Raw genomic sequence first — 23,077 nt, forward strand, 5'->3', positions numbered from 1 at the left:
TATATTTCTCTGTCTTCTCATTTTGCTTCACCTACTGTGTTTGGGATCTCCTTTTCTCAGATTGCAGGTTCGTAGTTCCCATTGTTTTTGGTGTCTGTCCCCAGTGGCTAAGGTTGGTTCAGTGGGTTGTGTAGGCTTCCTGGTGGAGGGGACTAGTGCCTGTGTTCTGGTGGATGAGGCTGGATCTTGTCTTTCTGGTGGGCAGGTCCACGGTGGTGTGTTTTGGGGTGTCTGTGGACTTATTATGATTTTAGGCAGCCTCTCTGCTAATGGGTGGGGTTGTGTTACTGTCTTGCTAGTTGTTTGGGATAGGGTGTTGAGCCCTGTACCTTGCTGGTCGTTGAGTGGAGCTGGGTCTTAGCGTTGAGATGGAGACCTCTGGGAGAGCTTTTGCTGTTTGATATTACATGGAGCTGGGAGGTCTCTGGTGGACCAATGTCCTGAACTCGGCTCTCGCACCTCAGAGGCACAGGCCTGACACCCAGCCATAGCACCAAGACTCTGTCAGCCACACGGCCAGGTATGTGGGAAGTTTCTTGCCTTTTTGGAAGTCTCAGGTCTTCTGCCAGCATTCAGTAGGTGTTCTGTAGGAGTTGTTCCACAAGTAGATGTATTTCTGATGTATTTGTGGGGAGTAAGGTGATCTCCATATCTTACTCCTCCACCATCTTGAAGGTCTCTCCTCCCTTGTATCATTCTTGTCATTCATTTCACTTATACATAAGCATGTATGTATGTGTATATACTCATATATATGTATATATATATTTGAATACATTGTTGCTATTATTATTTTGAACAAACTTAGAACAATCAAGAATAAGAAAAAGGTTTTATTTTCCTTCATTTATTCCTTCTCTAAAGATCTTCCTTTCTTTATATGCATCTGAGTTTCTGACTTATACTTGCTTCCTTCTCCCCGAAAAACTTCTTTTAACATATCTTCCAAGGCAAGTCAACTGGCAACAAATTCTCTGTCTCTGTTTGTTTGAGAAAGTGTTTATTTCTCCCTCACATTTGAAGGATAATTTTGCAGGATACAGAATTCTAGGTTGGTGGTATTTTTCTCTCAACACTATTACTATGCTAACACTAATCAAAAGAAAGCAGGAGAAGCTATATTAATTTCAGACAGAGCAGTCTTCAGAGCAAGAAAAATTATCAGATATAAGAAAGAGCATTGCATGATGATAAAAGATCAAATCTCCAAGAAGACACAACAATATTTAATGTGTATGCACCTAACAACAGAGAATCAAAATATGTGAGCCAGAAATTGACAGAACTGCAAGGAGAAATACATGAATCTACTATGACAGTTGGAGACCTCAGCAGCTCTCTAACGGAAATAGGTACAGCAGGCAGAAAATCAGTAAGGACATAGCTGATCCCAACAATACCATCAATCAACTGGATGTAATTGATATCTAAGATCACTTCAAGAGCAGAATATACATTTGCTTCTCAAATTGAACTGTTCCCTCACTTGCTGGATGGCTTCTTTCAGTAGATTCTGGAGAAAGGATACATGGATGTAAGGATACATAGAGGCATAGTATGTCTAAGGATAGCTTCGTTCTACTCCTACCTTGATTGATAGCTTGAATTAGTACAGAATTATAGGTTGAAAATTATTTTCCAGAATAATTTTGACACCATTGCTCTACTGTTTTCTAGCTTGTATTAGTGCACACATTGAAAATTTTGTGCCGTTCTAAAATTCTTGATACTATGGATGTATCCTATTTGTTTTCCCTGGAAGATTTAGGATCTTCTCTTAGGCCTGACCTTCTGAAATGTCATGATAACATGTCTTCTTCATTCTGCAAGGCACTCGGTAGGCTTGTTGAATATAAATACTGATGCCTTCCAGTTCTGATACATTTCAAGGGTTGCTTCTTTGATTATTTTTTTAAATAGTTCATTTGTTTTCTTTTTTTATAAATTTTTAAATTTTATTTATGTATTTTTGGGTCTTCGTTGCTGCGCATGGGCTTTTTCTAGTTGTGACGAGCAGGGGTACTCTTCGTTGTGGTGCGCAGGCTTCTCCTTGCAGTGGCTTCTCTTGTCGCAGAGCACAGGCTCTAGGTGTGTGGGCTTCAGTAGTTGTGGCATGAGGGCTTAGTAATTGTGGCTCGTGGGCTGTAGAGCGCAGGCTCAGTAGTTGTGGCTTACGGGCTTAGTTGCTCCGTGGCATGTGGGATTTTCCCAGACCAAGACTCGAACCCACGTCCTCTGCATTGGCAAGCAGATTCTTCACAACTGTACCACCAGGGAAGTCTGTACTTCTTTATTATTTTTTATTTCTGCTTTCTCCCTTCTAGCTTCATAAAACTTCTTTTAATTATAATTGAGACCTCCTAGCCTGAGGCTATTTCCTCTCCTCTTTCCATCCCTGCTGTATTTTGTGTTTTGTCCTCTGATTGTTCTTTTTTATAGCATCCTCTTCTTATTTCAGTGATACAGAATCTTCTCATTTCTATGAAGGTATAAATTTTAGTATACTTTAAATATTTTGCTCTGTGCTTTGCCTGTTTCCTCTCTTCTCTTCCCCCATTACTTTGTTTTGGTCTGTTCAGTTCATGTTGCTGATTACTGGCAAGCACACTTTGATCCTTGACAGTCTTTGCATACGTTAAAAAAAAACCCAACCACTAAAAAGGTGGTTGGGGGAATTCCCTGGCAGTCCAGTGGTTAGGATTCCACGCCTTCACTGCCGAGGGCCCAGGTTCGAGTCCTGGTCAGGGAACTAAGATCCCACAAGCCATGCGGCATGGCCAAAGGAAAAAAAAAAGGTGGTTGGAAGCTCAGAGTGGATGGGTAGGGCTGGTTGATTAATGGTTTCATGTGTGTTGATCAGTCATGACCTAGTTGATCAGTGGTTGACTCTCACCTCCTCAAATGTGGATCTTTTCCCTAGGGCCCTGCAGTTATTCCAGAAAAGAATCCAAGCTCTTGACTACAGTAGTATAAGCCAGGCTGCTAGTGCTCTGAGAGACAAATGGGGAAATGGAACTGTGGTTTCATATTTGAAGACTTTCACTTAATCTTCTTGTTTTCAGTGTTGTGCCTCCTTTCTGTTCTCTGCTATGTCTAGTCAGTACAATAAGGGAAGAAAAAATATTTATGGGCTGGAAAGGAGGATATTAATTTTGTCTGTGTAGATTGTTTTATTAACAAGGTTGGAGGACACAAAGTCAGTACACAAGAACCAAGTGCATTTTTATATACTACCAATTAACAGTTAGAAATGAAAATTTGAAAACAGTACCACTTATAGTATCACCAGAAAAGCATGAGATATTTAGGGATAAATCTAATAAATTATCTCCAGGATCTTTTTGTGATAATTACAAAACATTCATGAAATAAATCAAACATTAAATGAATAGAGAGATAAAGCATGTTGTGGATTAGAATACTCCAAATGGTTAAAATGTCAATTCCTCCAAAACTGGTCTATAGGTTCAATGAAATTCTAATCAAAACCATAGCAGAGGGACTTCCCTGGTGGCACAGTGGTTAAGAATCTGCCTGGCAATGCAGGGGACACAGGTTCAATCCCTGGTCGGGGAAGATCCCACATGCCGTGGAGCAACTAAGCCCGTGTGCCACAACTACTGAGCCTGTGTGCCACAACTACTGAGCCCGCATGCCTAGAGCCCATGCTCCGCAACAAGAGAAGCCACCGCAATAAGAAGCCTGCGCACCGCAACGGAGAGTAGCCCCCGCTCGCCACAACTAGAGAAAGCCTGTGTGTAGCAACGAAGACCCAATGCAGCCAAAAATAAAATTAAAATTAAAAAGAAAAAATAGCAGGATTTCTTTTATAGAAATATCAACCTTATACTAAAATGTATGTGAAAACGCAAAGGAAATGTAATAGCCAAGACAATTTTGAAAAACAAAAACAAAGTTGAAGAATTCACATTACCTGATTTCAAGATATGTTAAAATCTATAGCAATCAAGACTTTGTGGGACTTCCTAGTGGCACAGTGTTAAGAATCTGCCTGCAAATGCAGGGGACATGGGTTCGAGCCCTGGTCCGGGAAGATCCCACATGCTGCGGAGCAACTAAGCCCGTGCACCACAACTGAATGCTGCAACTACTGAAGCCCATGTGCCTAGAGCCTGTGCTCTGCAACAAGAGAAGCCACTGCAATGAGAAGCCCACGCACCGCAACAAAGAGTAGCCTCTGCTTGCCGCAACTAGAAAAACCTGCATGCAGCAACAAAGACCCAACACAGCCAAAAATAAATAAATAAATAGATAAAATTTTAAAAAAGGACATTGTGATATTAATAAAAATAGAGACACATAGGTAAATGGAACAAAATAGAATATTCATAAAAAGACACACATATATGTGGTCAATATATCTTTTTTGATAAAGATGCAAAGACAATTCAATAATCTTTTCCAGAACATGTTATTCTGTAACTATTGGATATCCATAGGCAAAAAATGAACCTTGGCCCATAATCCTCACCTCATTCACAAATTAACTCAAAATGGAACCAGACCTAACTATAAAACCTAAAAGTACAAAAGGAAAAGACTGTGATGAAACTTTTCATTGGTGACCCCATACGCAGTAAAGCAGGAACGCAATATCCTCAATCTTCTAAGGGAAAAATTCAATTGATATTGATTGAACATTATATCAATTAACCAGGCTGACACATAACTTACATGTCTTCCATCTAGTGCCAAACACAAAGAAATGTCACAGAAAATGAAGCATAAAAAATAAACACTAAGGTAATAAATTAAAAGGTGGGATTACCCTAGTTTCATAAACCCAAATCAGAGTAAAGCACTAAAACAGGGCTGAAAATCTCATGAGAGAATTTTAGCTATGTATAGACTGCAATCATCGCAAGCTGAGACTTCAATGTCCAACAATGTCCAAGGAAAGTAAATCTAAGACCAAAACCTCATATGCAGGAGAGGAATGGCATAAATTACAGGAATCCTATAGAACAGCTCCATTTATAAGCAGAGTTGAGGATTAATAGAGACATAAAAAGCATATGGAAGTATCAAGGAAGCTTTACTTTGGATAGAAAAAAGAGTCACCCAAAAGGAATCAGAATTCCCATTCAGGGCCATGCTTGTATTTGATCTCATTCACACTCACATTTACACTACACACACAGGATAGATTTCTAAGGTCTGAACTTAATAGGGAAAAAGTTTGTTCATGAATGAGGGAAGCACTGACAGAAGCAAATTACCAACTGAACAAAATAAAATATAAAGAAAAGACATTCGAATATCTGAGGTAATGTAATATTAAAAAGGTGCACTTTAAAATAGTGGAGAGGGACTTCCCTGGTGGTGCAGTTGTTAAGAATCTGCCTACCAAGGCAGGGGACACGGGTTCCAGCCCGTCCAGGAAGATCCCACATGCCGCGGAGCAGCTAAGCCCGTGAGCCACGACTACTGAGCTTGCGCTCTAGAGCCCATGAGCCACAACTTTTGAGCCAATGTGCCACAACTACTGAAGCCCACACACCTAGAGCCTGTGCTCCGCAACAAGAGAAGCCACCGCAATGAGAAGCCCGCGCACCGCAACAAAGGGTAGCCTCCACTCGCAACAACTAGAGAAGGCCCATGTGCAGCAACAAAGACCCAATGCAGCCAAAAATATAAATAAATTAATTAATAAATAATAAATTTAATAAATAAATAAATAAATAAAAAATAGTGGAGAAAGTCAAAAAAATAGAAATCACCCAACAATTGTGAATAGACAAATGGGTAAGAAAAAATTGTGGTGTAAACATACGATGGAATACTACCCAGCAATAAAAACAACAAACTCCTGATATTATGCAAAACATGGATAAATCTCAAAGATATTACACTGAGCAAAAGAAATCAGAAACAAAAGAATACATACTATATGATTCCATTATATGAAACTTGACAAATTAAAATCTAATATAAAGTAACAGAAAACATTTCACTGGTGGCCTATATCTAGGGGACAGTGGATTGACTGGGATGAGGCATAAGGTAACATTTCAGGGTGGATAGAAATGATCTCTATCTTTGTACTGATTATACAGGTCCACATATTGTCAAAACCAATCGAATTTGAGTGACATCAGTAAAGCTGGTGGAGTAAGGAACTCCAAAACTATCTCTCTCCACAAAATATCCAAAAATAAACTGGCAAAAACTGTCAGAATCAACTTTATCAAAACCTCAGAAACTAGTCAGAAGGTTACAGCACTGAGACAAAAACAACAAGAAAAAAACAGCTAAATTTTGGCAGTTAAGAAAATCTCTGTTGAATCACTAGCTGGCCACTAAACTAAAGGAACAGAGACCTTAGTTGCCACACACAACAAAGAATACAGACTTAATAAAATTAGTTCAGAAAAGTACTAAACAAGCAAATAACAATTACAATAAGCTGCAACAATAAAACCTGGGGAGGGAGTTGTCATATTATAACATTCAAAATGTCCAGTTTTCAACAACAACAACAAAAAAAACGAGGCATGCAAAGAAATAAGAAAGTAGGCCAATACACAAGATGCAAAGAAATTAACAGAAACTGTCTCTGAGGAAGCCCAGACACTGGATTTAATAAACAAAGACTTTAGGGACTTGCCTGGTGGTACAGTGGTTAAGAATCTGCCTGCCAACGCAGGGGACACAGGTTCGAGCCCTGGTCTGGGAAGATCCCATATGCCGCAGAGCAACTAAGCCCGTGTGCCACAACTACTGAAGCCTGTGTGCCTAGAGCCCGTGCTCCGAAACAAGAGAAGCCACCACAATGAGAAGCCTGCACATCACAACCAAGAGTAGCCCCTGCTAGCCATAACTAGAAAAAGCCCGCGCACAGCAACGAAGACTCAATGCAGTCAAAAGTAACTAAAATAAAATAAATACATTTTTTAAAATAAATGAAGATTTTAAATAAACTATTTGAAACATGCTCAAAAATCTAAAGAAAACCATTTACAAAAACACTAAAGGACACTGTGAGAATGATGGCTCACCAAATACAGAAATTAATAAAGAGATAGAAATTATGAAAAAGAATCAAATGGAAATTAAGGAGTTGAAAAGTAAAATAACTGAAATGAAAAATTCACTGGAGGGTTTTTTTTTTAACTCTCAACCACAGCGCCACCAGGGAAGCCCCTCACTGGAGGGTTTTAACAGCAGATTTAAGTAGGCAGAAAAAAAAAAATCTGCAAACTTAAAGAAAAGTCAGTTGAAATTACCTACTTTGAGAGGCAGAAAGAAATATGAATAAAGAAAACTAGTCAGCTTATATGAAACCTGTGGGACATTATCAAAGGTACTTAACATGTATAATGGTAGTTCCAGAAGAGGAGAGAGAGAAAAGAATAGGAAGTATATTTCAAAAAATACTGACCGGGCTTCCCTGGTGGTGCAGTGGTTGAGAGTTCGCCTGCTGATGCAGGGGACACGGGTTTGTGCCCTGGTCTGGGAAGATCCCACATGCCACAGAGTGGCTGGGCCCGTGAGCCATGGCCGCTGAGCCTGCGCGTCTGGAGCCTGTGCTCCGCAACGGGAGAAGCCACAACAGTGAGAGGCCCGCGTACCACAAAAAAAAAAAAACTGACCAATGACTTCTCAACTTTGACAAAAGACATGAATCTACACATCCAGGGACTTCCCTGGTGGTGCAGTGGTTAAGAATCTGCCTAACAATGCAAGGGACACAGGCTCGATCCCTGGGCCAGGAAGATCCCACGTGCCGCAGAGCAACTAAGCCCGTGTGCCACAACTACTGAGCCTGCACTCTAGAGCCCCCAGGCCACAACTACTGAGCTCACGCACCACAACTACTGAAGCCCACGCGCCCTAGAGCCTGCACGCCACAACTATTGAGCCCACACGCTGCAACTACTGAATCCTGCGTGCTCTAGGTCCCACGTGCTGCAACTACTGAGCCCGGGTGCTGCAACTACTGAAGCCATGCACCTAGCCCGTGCTCTGCAACAAGAGAAGCCACCACAGCAAGAAGCCTGTGCAACACAACAAAGAGCATCCCTCACTCACTGCAGCTACAGAAAACCCACATGCAGCAACAAAGACCCAACACAGCCAAAAAAAAATACACATTCAACAAGCGTATCAAATACCAAGTAGAAACTCTGAAAGAAAACTCAAAGAGATTCACACCAAGACACATTGTAATCAAATTATTTAAAGCCAAAGGTGGAATTCCAAAATCAGCAAGAGAGAAGTGACTAGTCTTGTACAAGGGAGCCTCAATAAAATGAACAGCTGATTTCTGATCAAAAAAATTACAGACACCAGAAGACACTGGGATAACATAATTAAAGTACTGAAAGAAAAGAAACAAAACACAACAAAATTCTAAATGAAGAATTCTAGATCCAACAAAACTATCCTTAAAAAGTAAAACATAAGACCTAAAAATATAAAATGCCTAGAAGGAAACATATAGGAAAGCTTCATGACATTGGATTTGGCAAAGATTTCTTGCATATGACACCAAAAGCACAGGGAAAAAAAGCAAAAAAATAAACAAATGGAACTATATCAAACTTTAAAACTTCTGTGTTTTAAAGGAAACAGTGCATCAAAGGAAACAACAGAGTGAAAAGGTAACCAATGGAATGGAAGAAAATATTTGAAATCATATATCTGATAAGGGATTAACATCGAGAATATATAAAGAACTGCAAATCAACAACACAAAACCAAATAACCCAATTACAAAACAGGCAAGAACTCAAATAGACATTTCTCCAAAGAAGATATACAAATAGCCAACAAGCATATGAAAGGATACTCGACATCATTAATAATCAGTATATGGCAAATCAAAACCATATTGAGATATTTCTTCACACCCACTAGGTTGACCGCTGTCAAAAAAAAAAAGAAAAAAACAGAAAATACCAAGTATTGGTGAAGATATGGAGAAAATGGAACTCTTGTGTACTGTTGATGAGAATGTAAAATGGTGCAGCCCTTATAAAAAATAGAATGGAGGTTCCTTAAAAAATTCAAAATAGAATTACCATATGATCCAGCAATCTCACTTCTGGGTATATATACAAAAGAATTGAAAGCAAAATCTTGAAGGGATATTTGCACACCACTGCAGTATTTTTCACAGTAGCAAAGAGGTGAAAACAACCCAAATGTCCCTTGACAGATAAATGGATAAAGAAAATGTGGTATACAATAGAACATTATTCAGCCTTTCAAAAGAAGGATACCCTGTCACATGCTATGACATGGATAAACCTTTAGGATATTATGCTAAATTGAAATAAGCCACCACAAAAAGACAAATACTGAATGATTCCACTTATATGAGATACTCTAGTAGTCAAACTCATAGAAACAGAGAGTAGAATGGTGGTTTCCAGGGGCTGGGTTGAAGAGGAAATGGGGACTTTTTGTTCAATGCATACAGAGTTTCAGTTTTGCAAGAGGAAAAAGTTCTAGAGATGTGTTACCCAACAATATTAATATGACTAACACGACTAAAATGTACACTTAGAAGTGGTTAAGATGGTAAACTCTGTTACACGTGTTTTACTGAAATTTAAAATGTTTTTAAATGAACCAAGAATAAAGACATTCCCAGATAAACAAAAACTGAGAGATTTCTTTGCCAGTAGACCTGCCCTACAAAAAAGGTAAAGGGTGTCAGTCCTTTAGGCTGAAATGAAGGACATTAACTTGAAACCATATGAGGAAATAAAGAATTCCAGTAAAAGTAACTACATAAGTAAATTTAAAAGTCGGTATTAATTTAATTTTGGTTTGTAATTCTTCTTTCTTTCCTATATGATTTAAAATACAACTACATAAAACTATAATTATAAAGCTATTGATGGGCACACAATGTATAAATATGTAATATGTGACAAGGTAATGAGGGGGACAAAGCTATATATATAGTAGCAGCAAAGTTTATTCAAAGTAAATTGTTATAAATTAACATGTTTAATTGTACTTTCCAGAGCAGCCATTAAGAAATTAACTTTAGGGAAATGCAAATCAAAATCACAATGAGAGGGCTTCCCTGGTGGCGCAGTGGTTGAGAGTCCGCCTGCCCATGCGGGGGACACGGGTTCGTGCCCCGGTCCGGGAGGATACCACATGCCGCGGAGCGGCTGGACATTTCACACCCACTAGGATGGCTGTAATTAAGAAAATAAAAAGACAGAAAAAAGGTTTGGGCAGGATATGGAGAAACTGGAACCTTCATACACTGCTGGTGGGAATGTAAAATAGTGCAGCTCCTGTGGAAAACAGTTTGGTTGTTTTTCAAAAAGATAAACATTGAATGCCCACATGACCTAGCAATCCCAATCTTAGGTATATACCAAAAAAAACTGAAACCAGGTATTCATAGAAAAATTTGTATACAAATGCTCATAGCAGCATTATTCTTACAAGCTAAAAAGATGAAATAATCCTAAATGTCAACCAACTGATTAATTGATAAGTAAAATGTGACATATCTATACAATGAAATCTTATTCAACCAAAAAAGGAATGAAAAAAAAAAAAAAAAAAAGGAATGAAGTACCAGTACATGCTACAACCTGGATAAACCTTGGAAAGAAACTATGCTGAGTGAAAGAAGCCAGACACAAAAAGTCACACATTGTATGATTCCATGCATATGAAATGTCCATAATAGGCAAATCCATAGAGATAAAAAGTAGCTCAGGGCTTCCCTGGTGGTGTAGTGGTTAAGAATCCGCCTGCCAACGCAGGGGACACACGTTCAAGCCCTGGTCCGGGAAGATCCCACATGCTGCAGAGCAACTAAGCCCGTGCGCCACAACTACTGAGCCTGTGCGCCACAACTACTGAGCCCATGTGCCACAACTACTGAAGCCTGTGCGCCTAGACCGGTGCTCCGCAAGAAGAGAAACCACTGCAATGAGAAGCCCGCGCACTGCAATGAAGAGTAGCCCCCGCTCGCCACAACTAGAGAAAGCCCACGCACAGGAACGAAGACCAAACACAGCCAAAATAAATAAATAAAATAAACAAGTTTATTAAAAAAAAAAAAAGTAGCTTAGTGTTTTCCAGGGGCTGGGGAAAGGGAGGAACTGGGAGTGATTGGTTAAGGTATATGGAGCTTCTTTTGGGGATGATGAAAATGTTCTCGAACTGTGTATTCATGATACTGGCCCAACTCTGTAAATATACTAAAAGCCACTAAATTTTATCTGTGATATAGTTTAATGGTGAATTTTATGTTAATTTTACCTCAATTTTTAAAATACTGAACAACACACTAAAATGGACACATTTTATTATAGATAAAAGATATATCAATAGAGTTTTTTTAAAAAAGAGTAATGATATTGAATTCTTATTCAAGAATCTTTTGCTCTTCTTGACCATTTGTTCTTTCACATTAATCTTAGACTCAACTTTTGAAATTCCTCCAAATTACCCATATCCACTCAAATTAATGTTGGTTGTGAATGACAGAAACCTCAAATACTGGTGATTTAAACAAGAAAGAAGTATATTTTCTCTCTTTCTCTTCCTAGAACAGGTCAACATCTTTCCTGCTTTAGGGACTTTGCACACTCTATCTGAAATTCTCTTTCAGCAACCAGTTCTGCTATCCTTAAGGTTCTCACATGTCACATTTTCAGAAATTCTTCTGCTAACTACTGAGACTGAGGTAGGCTGCTTTTGCTATTCTTTATCACAGTACCCTGATTATTTATGTCACAATTTTCATTCATTTACTTAGCAATCATTCACTGAAAACCTTCTATATAAAAGGTACAGTTCCAAGGGCTATGAAATCCTCATTATTTGTCATTTTTGTAATTATATGTTAATTGTTTTGCCAGCCCACCGCTTGACCCTCTCACTAGAACATTAAGTTCCCAGACCCTATCTGTTTGATCATCACTGTATCCTCTGACTTTAGCATAGTAACTGCTATATAGTAGACAAACATTTGTAGATCGAATGCATAAAATGCCAGCTCAGATATTATTTTTATTCTATTCAAGATTAGAGACATGAATGAGGCATTCATCTCAAAGGAGAACAAACTTGATTAGAAATCGGAATTGTTGGCCTTTACAAAATAAATCAAATCAAAGATTTTTTTTCTTAACCTCAGGAAACATGGATACAGACTCAGTCTCCAGCTCCCAGTAAGCAGGCAACCTCCTTTCTGAACCTTGGTAAGGAACCTCGGTCATGCACACTCTCACCATTTTTCTCCATGTTCCTACTATACATTGATGACCATATAATTAATTGTCCAAACTGGAACCCTTATGAGAGATAAAGATGAGAAACTGAATATACAAATAAACAATGGCCAGACCCTGTAAAAAAAATAAAAAACAAAACAATACTCTGACTTATAATCTGTAGCAACCAGTCCAGGAAACCAACCTACTATCTGCAGGTACCAAACCAGGAAGCCAGCCTGCTATCTGCAGGTTGGACTTGTAGGAAGTCAGAACAATATCTCTAGCAAACAATCCGGGAAGCCAAACAATAAACCCTGTAGCATTGGCCCCAAATGTCGAGAACTCCATTGACAGCTTCTCTAATTTTTGTCCCTGCTTCAAACTTAGGACTTACCAGAGAAAGCCAAATATACTCCCCTAACTAGTCACATAGGATGCCCTGCTTTTAGTTAGCTCTCCTACAGCTTCCCCATACCAACAGTCTTCAATCAGGGCATATCTGAAACCTTTCCTTTTTCAGCTATAAAGCTTTCCCAATCCTTTACCTGCCTTTGAGTCTCTGCCAAAATGCAAGTGATGGTGGCCAACCCCCTTGCTATTATTGCAAGCTCTGAATAGTCTTTGCCTGTTCTCATTTGGGTGACTTTCATTTATTTCCACAAAAGGAATACTGTTAATAATTGTGCTTGATCAAGAGGCAAAAATCGGGACTGTCTTGAGTAAATCAGGACATAGATCACCCTAATTAAGAAGCACAATTAGACAAGAGGCTGTTTGCTAGTGAGATACAAAATTTGGGAGGGCAAAGGTATGATGAACAGAAGGTGAAATGTGCCACTACCACTAGGTGGGGTTGCACCACTAAAGAATGGAGGACAATTCAATTACTGCAGGAAGTTCTTGAGATGTATATGCACTCAAGTTACTATTCGGTAATGTTTTTGGTTTAGGTGTATGGTACTGTAAAATCTAAACACTGGAATTAAGGTAAAATTGTCTTCAGGGCAATGATTACTGGAAATAATTCCAATGGAAAATGTTCTAGCCTACAGTTATTGATGCCTAGTATTAACTTACTTTCAGTTATCGCCTACTGCACCTGATGCAGTAAATAGGTGAAAAACACACTGCTTGCCCTTAACAAGTTTGCATTCTAGAGTACTTAAGGTCCAGATGAGTTACATAATTTTCAGGGCCCAATGCAAAATTAAAATAAGGGGCCACTTGTTCAAACAGTATTAAGAATTTCAAGATAGCAACTGCAGAGCATTAAACCAAGCGTGGAGCCCTTCACAGAAGGGCTGCACAGATCACACACCCATGAAGCTGACCCTAAGTGTAGAATAGTACTCTCCAACAAATTATAGACTAATACACTATGCTGCTTGGTATATGTTGTAATGCTGCTGGGCCCTTCAGCCTGTTTTATTCTATACGGTACATTTGGTATGCACAGAATAAAATTACATTTAAAAAGTTACTGGGCAATGAGTATATTTTGCTATTTGCTGTAAGGAATTTTCACTAAAGTTTAATCAAGCACGTAAATATTTAATCCAATTTAAAATATTATAAAAGTTACAATTATAATTATTTTGCTTTTCCCCACAAGACTCAAGGGCAGGGCAGGGACTTATACTGGTAGGTATTCAGTAAATACTTGTTGAATGAATGAAAGGAGGCTTCACTGGGTGGAGATTTTAATAAAAGGAAATATCAGGAAAGGCTGTAAGGGAATGGTTAGCTAGGATGCTGAAACTCATAGGCTGGCCAGGAAGGACATTGTAGATAAGAGGAAATGTCAGTGAAACCAAAGTGCTGTGTATAATTTATTTATCTGTTTATCATTATTACCTTCCAACAGAACTATACGTCCCATAGAAGCAGGAATCTTTTCTGTTTCTTCATAGCTGTACTCAGTGCCTGTGACATAGTAGGTCTTCAATAAATATTCATTGGCTGAATAAATGCAGGCAATGCTGCTTAGCTAAAAGCAGAGTACCTATATAGTGAAGAAGTAGGAAATGAAGTTGGAGCCACATTGCCCAATGTTTTGAATATCAGAGTGAGAATCTATACTTCATCCAGTGTACAGATAACCATTAAAAAGAACAGTGTTATACTCTAAACTCTGAACAGAAAGTAAGTCAGTGGTACCCTGGCTAGAAGATTATCTGTTGTCGATTGAAAAAATGCATAGCCTAAAAGTTGAGGATTATGTTTTATTTGGTAGACTTACTGAGGACTATACCCCTGGGAACCAGCCTCTGCAATAGCTGTGTGATCCAAAGAGGTAAGGGAGGAGCCAGGATGCATAGGAAGTTTTGCTGAAAACAAAAACAAAAACCTTTAGTTGAACATCAAAAGATTACCGCTAATCACAAAAAACAGACATCTCAAGTCAATGATTTTAGTGCTTTTTTATGTACGGGAAGATGCAAGAGTCTGGCCTTATTGAAATTATGCCTTTGATATGCACCTTAACTATCTAGGGTCAGTATCCTGTTTTTCTCCATCCTGAATTCCTCTCAGGGTGCACCACTGGGGGCAGCAAGAGTGGCTGATGGCTTTATGGCCACAATATCCTTTGTTTACTAAAATGGCAGGCAACATGCTTTATCCACACTGTCAACATCTCACCATCTTCTCTTAATTCCATCACTACTTAGGCCACACTTAATATTGTCATAAGCCAAGTAAGACCTCAAATAAGGATACTGAAAACACGATTAAAACAAGCAAACAAACAGAAACTAAAGCCAGTAAAATTTTTGATAATGGTTCCTTTATTTAATGTCTCCTTCGCTGCAAGATGAACTTATTGCGGGCAAACACATACGTTTAATAAAATTCTGGGCAGTTTCTAAGCCAAGATGGAGTCTGCCACTGGATGTGCTCAATGAATTATCTGTCGAAAATACCATAATAGCAAGTGATTTCCAAATGTAACAGATGGTTTGGTTATCTGGGTAAGCTAATCTTTCCTTCTCTTTTGACACCAAGCCCCTTTGTCGGGTCTCAGTAATGCGCGTCACAGGGTGGGAGAGGAAGCAGCAGGGTGGCGGTGTGTTTTTATCCTGATCTAATCGTCCCAAGTATCTAGTTTTTGTTTTGTTAAGATTCTAAGTCAAGATTAACTTTACATTCGCAAACGGTGCGCCTGGAACGCCTAGAATCAGACAACCAAAACCGGCTACAAACAGATGCGTGGGGCCAGGCGCCCGCACTAACCTCCCCGCAGCCGCCTATGCGCTTCACCTCACAGTTGGGAACAATAAAGTTGAGCGTGTTCAAACGGGTCCTTGTCTTCCAGGGCCTCTCGGACAAGCCTGTAAGATAAGACTCCTAGAAACTCCCTACTGCTTTCAAGTCTTCTCCGTGTGTTTTCGGTAGTTTTTTTTCCTCACTCGCCATACAAAACTCCTGAGGGGAACGGCACGGGCTAGGCCGGCTTGGGGAGCATTTCTGGGGGAAGCCGGCCCGGCGTTCGCCGCGGGCAGCCTCGGGGAGGCCCTCGGTTCACGTGAAGCCCAGGCTGCGGCGACTGAAGCAGAAGCGATGAAGCCCAGGCCCGCGAGGTTTGTGGATAATAAGCTGAAGCAGCGCGTCATCCAGGTGTGTATCCCGAACGGCCAGGCCTCACAGTGGTCCGCGTTCGGTGCCCAGGGTCACCGCAGGCCCCTTCTCGGGGGGCTCCCAGCTCGAACCCGATTAGCCGCCTGCTCTAGTCTGGGTGCGGGCGTGGGGCTGTTGACAACTCCGCTTCTTTGCGAGCGGTTCGAGGCCTTCCCTTCTCACTGTGGGTCGGGGTTTCACGGAGCAGCCCGAGACCGTGGGAGGCTGCGGCTTGGTGGGGCCCAGCCCGGATCTGCTTGACCTCAGTGCAGATCAGCAAGGAGAGTGCAGATGGCCTTTGAGTTTAAATCTTCCTGTCTTGTGAAGTAGGGACGGAAACATTCTTCGAAAGCCCGTGTGGGCGAAGCGCTTTGGGAGCCATGAAGAATACGTTAATTTCCATTCTCAGGAAATTTGGGGTCAGGTTGGGACACAGTAAAAACAGGTACTCTGGATCTGACTTTATAATGGGCACTTTACCTACGGTTTTTTTTTCATTTTCATAATCACCAGTGGAATGCATTGTGTGGTAAATGTCTCGGAATGGTATAGTCAGCACGCAATCTTAGTTAGAAAGAGAGACAGATACTTTAAGAGCTATATACTCTCCTTCTGTCTCTTTTACTTTTCCGGCCACTGTACAGTCTCCTTTTTGGATCTGTCTCTTCCTACCATCTGTAGGAAGTGCCTTTGAGCACCTGTGCTCTTACCTTCTCTTTCGTTATCCTCGTACTTCTCTCTTATCCATCCACACTTCTAGGTGATCTCATGCAGTCTAGTACCTTTAAATACTATTTACACATTCATGACTTCTAAATTTATATTATAATCCGATGCAGATTTTATCTTGAATTCCAGATTGATACATCTAGCTGCCTACTCACCATCTCCTCTTGAGTGTCTGATAGATATTTCAACTTAACGTATCCAAACTAAACTTTTGATATTCTCCTCCAAACCTGTCCTTTCTTAGTGTTCTTTATCTCAGTAAATAACATCCATTTGTTAAGGCCAAAAACCTTAAGACTCATTCTGACTTTTGCTTCCTGTAACCAATTAATCAGCAACCTATTTGGCTTTACCTTCAAAATATATTTCAAACCTAACCACTTTTTACCATCTCCTCCAACATGCTAGTTCATACCACACTCCCTATTAGAGTATTGGAGTAGCTTCCTAATTGATCTCTCTGATTCTGGTTTTACTTAAAGTCTGTTCCCCACAGAGCAGCCAGGAAGATCCTTTTAGAGGGAAAATTGGAGTTTGCCGGGGCCCTGCTCAAAACCCTGTGGTGGACTTTCAGACGTTTGGAGTAAAATCCATCCGAAATAGCCCTATGTACTTTGGCTCCATCTACCTTTTTGTCCCTTTTGATCTCTCCCTTGATTACATTGTCTTACATACACGGACCCTCTCAAACATGCCAAGCACAGGACTTTCGCTGTTGTAGTTCACTCCGTCTCAGTTACTCTTCCGCTGGATGTTTGCACAACTTGCTCCTTCACTTTATTCAGGTCTCTGAGCAGTGACTCCTAATGGCTAAATCCAGTGGCCTCTTCTCAGTCCTTGCCACACTTGACTGCTCTTCAGCATTTGACATTAGCAGTTTTCCTCTCTTGCTTTTACTTTGGTTCATTATAAAAGTGGTAGGTTCTTATGGTTTAAAATAAAACCATAAGAGGGAGGGTATAAAATGAAAAGAAAGAATTCCTTTCATCTCCACTGCATTTCTCCACAGGTAATCAGGGAGAGTTTCTGTTGTATCTTTCTTAAAATTTTGTATGCATATATGCACTTATAGATGTATTAATTTTTGGTAATCACACACATGGGCTCATCTGCATCTATTCTGCTGCCTGCTTGTTTCACTTAGCAGTATGTTTTAGACATCTTCCCACAAGTAGTACACTTGCCTCCTTTTAACTAGCGTATTAGTTATCTATTGCTGTATAACAAATTACTCTAAGACTTAGCAGATTAAAGTGGTTTTAGTTCTGTTGCGTTTTAGTTTGCAGTGGGTATGAGATATACATGTATATGTATAATTCAAGATTAACTGTGGTAAATGACAGCATGTTATAGAAGTTCAGAGAAGGGGAAGATTAACAAGAACGGTCCAGCTGTGGATACCTAGTCTCTTGTCATTGGAGGCATTTATGCAGAGACTGTTCTTATGTGTTAGGGATCCTTGAGAAGAAATTGCTGTATGAAATGGGGAACCTAGACTGGATAACTAGCAAGTAGTGAAACTTGAGAGTTGATGGTTAGACATTCCAGGTTTGAAATCTGGCCGTGTAACTTACGTGCTGGTGAGCAAGTAACTAACCTTTTAAAGCCTCCTATAAAACGGGGGGAGATTGACATCTACCTCATAGCATTGTGAGTACTAAAAGAGATAATGTGTAAAAGGCCCCTAGAACAGGTTTACCAGGCCCTTAGTTTCTTAGTAATTTTTTTCACGGTACTCCTAGGCCCAAAGTAATACCTAATGGGTTTGTTTATTAAGTAGTTAGGTTCAAGCAACTTAATAACTATTTAGTCCAAATAACTTATTAGCTTTTTGAACAAATAATACAAAAAGTGCAAGGAAAGTTAATGCATTTGTATTTCATTCTTAAAATAACCACAGTTATTTACTAGTGGGATTTGTGAGTCCATTGGGCACAGCACAACTTCTCATACCTTCGGATCAGATTGACACCGCTCCTCTCATTTCGTGTTCCACCTTGATTTTTTCTTTTCTTTTTTAAAATTAATTAATTAATTAATTTACTTTTGGCCGCATCGGGTGTTCGTTGTTGCACGTGGGCTTTCTCTAGTTGCGGCGAGCAGGGGCCACTCTTCGTTGCGGTGCGTGGGCTTCTCATTGCGGTGGCTTCTCTTGTTGCGGAGCACGGCCACTTTGATTTTTATTACAGCAAATGCTTAAAAAGCCAGTTTTGCAAAGATATGACATCATCAAAAGGTGATTTAATATTGCAGCTGTGAATTGTCTCAGGCTGGTACAGTGGACCCTGGAACAATCCGGGGGTGTGGTGCTGACCATCTCCCCCCACCCCCACCCCTACTCAGTTGAAAATCTGTGTATAAGTGTACAGTTGGCCCTCCATGTGTGGTTCTGCGTTGACATATTCAACCAGCCCTGGGTCACCCAGTACTGTAATACGTATTTATTTTAAAAAATCTGCTGTAAGTGGACTGGTGCAGTTCAAACCCGTGCTGTTCAAGGGGCAACTGTAGTTCCTGCACTATTGGACAGATACTGAATATTACTGTTCCCTCAAATTTAAATTATCCCTCGGTGCTCTCGCAGGTTGAGTGCTTTGTTCTGATATATTTGGGAACCTAGGGTATAAGAAGCCCTCACCTACTTACTGCCTTATAGCTATCCTAGTTATTATTGTTGTGTTGTCATAGTGATTAATAATGTTAATTAAATTCTTTGATTCATATTTGATAATTATTTGGTGATTTTTATTTATATTTCCAGTATACTTTATTAATGGAGAGTTTACATTAACATATGACATGTTTTAGTAGCTCAGTCGCTTACTTGTCGATTAAAGTCACTGAGTTTGGACTATTGTCTTGTATTTATCATGTTTTCTGTTTTAGTACCTCACCAGTAACCGATGTGGCAAATATGTGGACACTGGAGTCTTAGCATCCGATTTACAAAGAATGTACAGGTAAAGAAATGTAGTCTCCAGATTCTTGCTTTTCTTTCCTACCATTTTTAAAGTTTACATCCTGCCTAAATTTCCAACCGATATTAATAGCCGCTGGCAGTAGTTCACCAGTCCATACGTTTAGAATTCAGTTTATCTATACAAACATTTATCAAGCACTTGTGATATGTAAGGAGCCATCCTTGTTGCTAAGGAGAATGGCTGCTGCTTATGTTTTAGCACACGACTCTCTAGTCAGGAGTATACTGCTTTTCCTGCTTCATTAAAAAATTAAAACCGTTAGGCATGATCTCCCTCAGTCTCCTGACTATCTAAAAATGTGTAGTAGTCTTTGAGTAGTCTTTCCACTGAAGATTAAATCCTCCTTTTGTGCCTCTAATCCCACTTCTTCTGCTCTGTTGCCTCTCTAATTGTCTCTGCTTTGTGTATCTCACTATTTCTATTTTCTTGACTTCCTTAGTCTGTATATTAGTTTGCTAAGGCTGCTATAAGAAAGTATCACAGAGTAGGTGGCTTGAACAACAGAAATTTTATTCCCTAATGTTGTGGAGGCTCCAAGTCCATGATCTAGGCATTGTCAGGGTTGGTTTCTTTCGAGCTCTCTCCCTGGCTTACAGATGGCTGTCTTCTCCCTGTGTCTTCACATGGTCTTTCCTCTGTGTGTGTCTGTATCCTAATCTCTTATTCTTATAAAGACACCAGTCATGTTGGATTAGGGCCCACCCATATGACTTCATTTTACCTTATTTACCTCTTAAAAGGCCATGTCTCCGAATGCAGTCACATCCTGAGGTGCTGGGGGTTAGGACTTAAAACATACGGATTTTGGAGGGACACAGTTCAGCCCATAACACTCTGCCCTCTTGCCCCCCACATTCATGTCTTTATTGTTTGCAAATATACTCCCTCCATCCCAGCGGCCCTGGAAGTCTTAACCCTAAATCCACAGTCTCATCTGAATATCATCTAACTCAGATATGAGTGTGACCGGAAGTATGATTCCTCCTGAGGCGAAATTCCTCTCCAGCTGTGAACTTGTGAAGTCAGGCAACAAGTTATCTGTTCCCAAAATATGATGATGGGACAGGCATACGATAGACATTCTCATTCCAGAGCGGGGAAATTGGGAAGAAGAAAGGAGTCATGGTCTCAAGGAAGTCCGAAACCTAGCAGGGGAAATTCCACTAAACTTTAAGAATAATCCTCTTTGACTCAGTGCTCTGTCCTGTGGGCTCACTGGGATGACTACCCTGCCATTTGGAACCGAGTGGGAGACTGTGCCTCTCCCTGGACCTGTGTCCTCTGGGCGCGTGGTATCAGTGGCAACCCTGACACCTTCGGAGCCTCCTTTGTAGTCATTCTTTCCTTTTTTGAAGGATAAATGTGTTCGCAGCTGCATTCCTCTTTTGGCCTGCCCTGTGGAATCCAAGAAGTCCAATGGCCTTCCTTCATTTCATCCCTTCTCTGTCTTCTTCAGTACAAGCTGGCAATGTTGCTGCTGCTATAACCCTATTTCTAATCTAGAAAAATTACAGTTGTAAAAATATAAACTCAGAAGTTGTTTGAAAATAGGGTTATGGTCAGTGTGAATACAGTGACATAATTATATATTCATGCAAATTTATGTTCTCAATTTAGATTGAGCTTAATGGGAAAATACTGGTGGAGACCACTGTACTAAACTTCTGGTTATGTTTTTCAGTATAGACTATGGTCGAAGAAAAAGAAATGCTTTTAGGATTCAGGTAGAAAAAGGTGAGTCTTTTAGTGTTAGAGCTGCATTATTAATAAAGTCATAGAAAGAATTGTTTTAGCTCATGACATTTTTCTTTTTGTTTCAGTATTTAGCATAATTAGTAGTGAGAAGGAACTCAAGGATCTACCAGAATTAGAAGATGAACATCTGGCTAAAAGAGCAAGACACGGTGAAGAGGATAATGAGTAAGGATTATAGAATGGAGACATTTTTCCTAAAACATGAACCTGATCACGTTACATTCCTACTTGTAAAACTTCAGTGGCTCTTCATTGCCAGTGAGGCCCAGCATAATACCTACCTGTCCAGACTTTTACCTCAGACCACTGAATGCTCACTGTTCCCCAGAGAGGTCAGCTTCTTTCTTTGTGCCTTTGTGTGGGTGGTTTTCTGTAGCTGGAGTGTTCATTACCCCTTTTTGAACTTTCATTCAGCCTTCAAGAGTTAGCTTTCTTTTTTGGGGTGGGGGGGTTATAACATCTTTATCAGAGTATAATTGCTTTACAATGGTGTGTTAGTTTCTGCAGGAGTCAGCTTTCAAAAAGCTATGTTATTGCTTTTTCATGCCTTTTTGGACTCCTTTCTCAGCATTTCCTTAACTCCTAGTTATAGATATTTAGTGTAGCATGTCTATCATATTGAGAGTATTTGTTTACGTGTTTGCGTTACTAACAGAACTGTCTCATTAGCTCTCTTTTTCTCTGCCCTAATACAATGCCACGTACATTAAAAGGTGCCAATTAATTTTGTGTTTAAGAAGTAATATTGTTGGGGCTTCCCTGGTGGTGCAGTGGTTGGGGGTCCGCCTGCTGATGCAGAGGACATGGGTTCATGCCCCGGTCCGGGAGGATCCCACGTGCCGCCGCGCGGCTGGGCCCGTGAGCCATGGCCGCTGGGCCTGTGCGTCCGGAGCCTGTGCTCCGCAACGGGAGAGGCCATGATGGTGAGAGGCCCGCGTACTGCAAAAATAAATAAATAAATAAATAAGTGATATTGTTGAGTTTTTTATGACTATGTTGCAGTAAAATTGACATACAGTAAGCTGTACTTTTTTTTTTAAGTTCCTTTACTCTTTTTTTTAAAATTAATTTATTTATTTTTCGCTGCTCTGGGTCTTGGTTGCTGTGTGCGGGCTTTCTCTAGTTGCGGCGAGCAGGGCTACTCTTTGTTGTGGTGCGCGGGCTTCTCATTGTGGTGGCTTCTCTTGTGGAGCACGGGCTGTAGGCATGTGGTCTTCAGTAGTTGTGGCTCGTGGGCTCTAGAGCGCAGGCTCAGTAGTTGTGGCACACGGGCTTAGTTGCTCCAAGGCATGTGGGTTTTTCCCAGACCAGGCCTCGAACCTGTGTCCCCTGCATTGGCAGGCAGATTCTTAACCACTAGGCCACCAGGGAGGTCCTAAGCTGTACATTTTTAAAATGTACAATTTGTTGGGTTTTGACATGTGTATATACTCATTAAACCATCACCATAAGCAAGTTACTGAACATATCCAACCTCACAGGTTTTTTTTGCCCACTTGCAATTTATTTCTCCTTGCATCCCTGTTCCGAGACAGCCGTTGATTTGCTTTCTGCCACTATATGTTTACATTTTCTAGAATTTTATATAAATGGAATCATAGAGTATGTACTTTAAAAATTTGGATTCTTTCAGGATAATGATTTTGAGGTTTATCAATGTTGTGTGTATCAATATTTCATTGATTTTTATTGCTCTGTATGTATGTATATGCCACTATTTTTTTACCCATCTACCTGCTGTTGGACAGTTGGGTTGTTTCTACTTTTTGGTTATTA

General features: G+C 40.1%; 1 protein-coding gene across 1 annotated transcript in view; it reads left to right on the forward strand.

Moving 5' to 3' along the window:
* The first annotated feature begins 15,747 nt into the window (after nt 1-15,747).
* NVL (nuclear VCP like) overlaps nt 15,748-23,077 on the forward strand; it is a 100,440-nt gene continuing 93,110 nt past the window's right edge. The window contains exons 1-4 of the mRNA XM_024753146.1: nt 15,748-15,836; nt 19,452-19,525; nt 21,228-21,280; nt 21,367-21,466. Of these exons, the coding sequence (XP_024608914.1) occupies nt 15,780-15,836; nt 19,452-19,525; nt 21,228-21,280; nt 21,367-21,466 (284 nt within the window). The 5' untranslated portion in view covers nt 15,748-15,779. The remainder of the gene's footprint in view (nt 15,837-19,451; nt 19,526-21,227; nt 21,281-21,366; nt 21,467-23,077) is intronic.

The sequence above is a fragment of the Neophocaena asiaeorientalis genome, unplaced genomic scaffold (genome assembly GCF_003031525.2).
Source record: "Neophocaena asiaeorientalis asiaeorientalis breed wild unplaced genomic scaffold, Neophocaena_asiaeorientalis_V1.1 scaffold634, whole genome shotgun sequence".
In the NCBI taxonomy this organism is placed as follows: domain Eukaryota; kingdom Metazoa; phylum Chordata; class Mammalia; order Artiodactyla; family Phocoenidae; genus Neophocaena; species Neophocaena asiaeorientalis.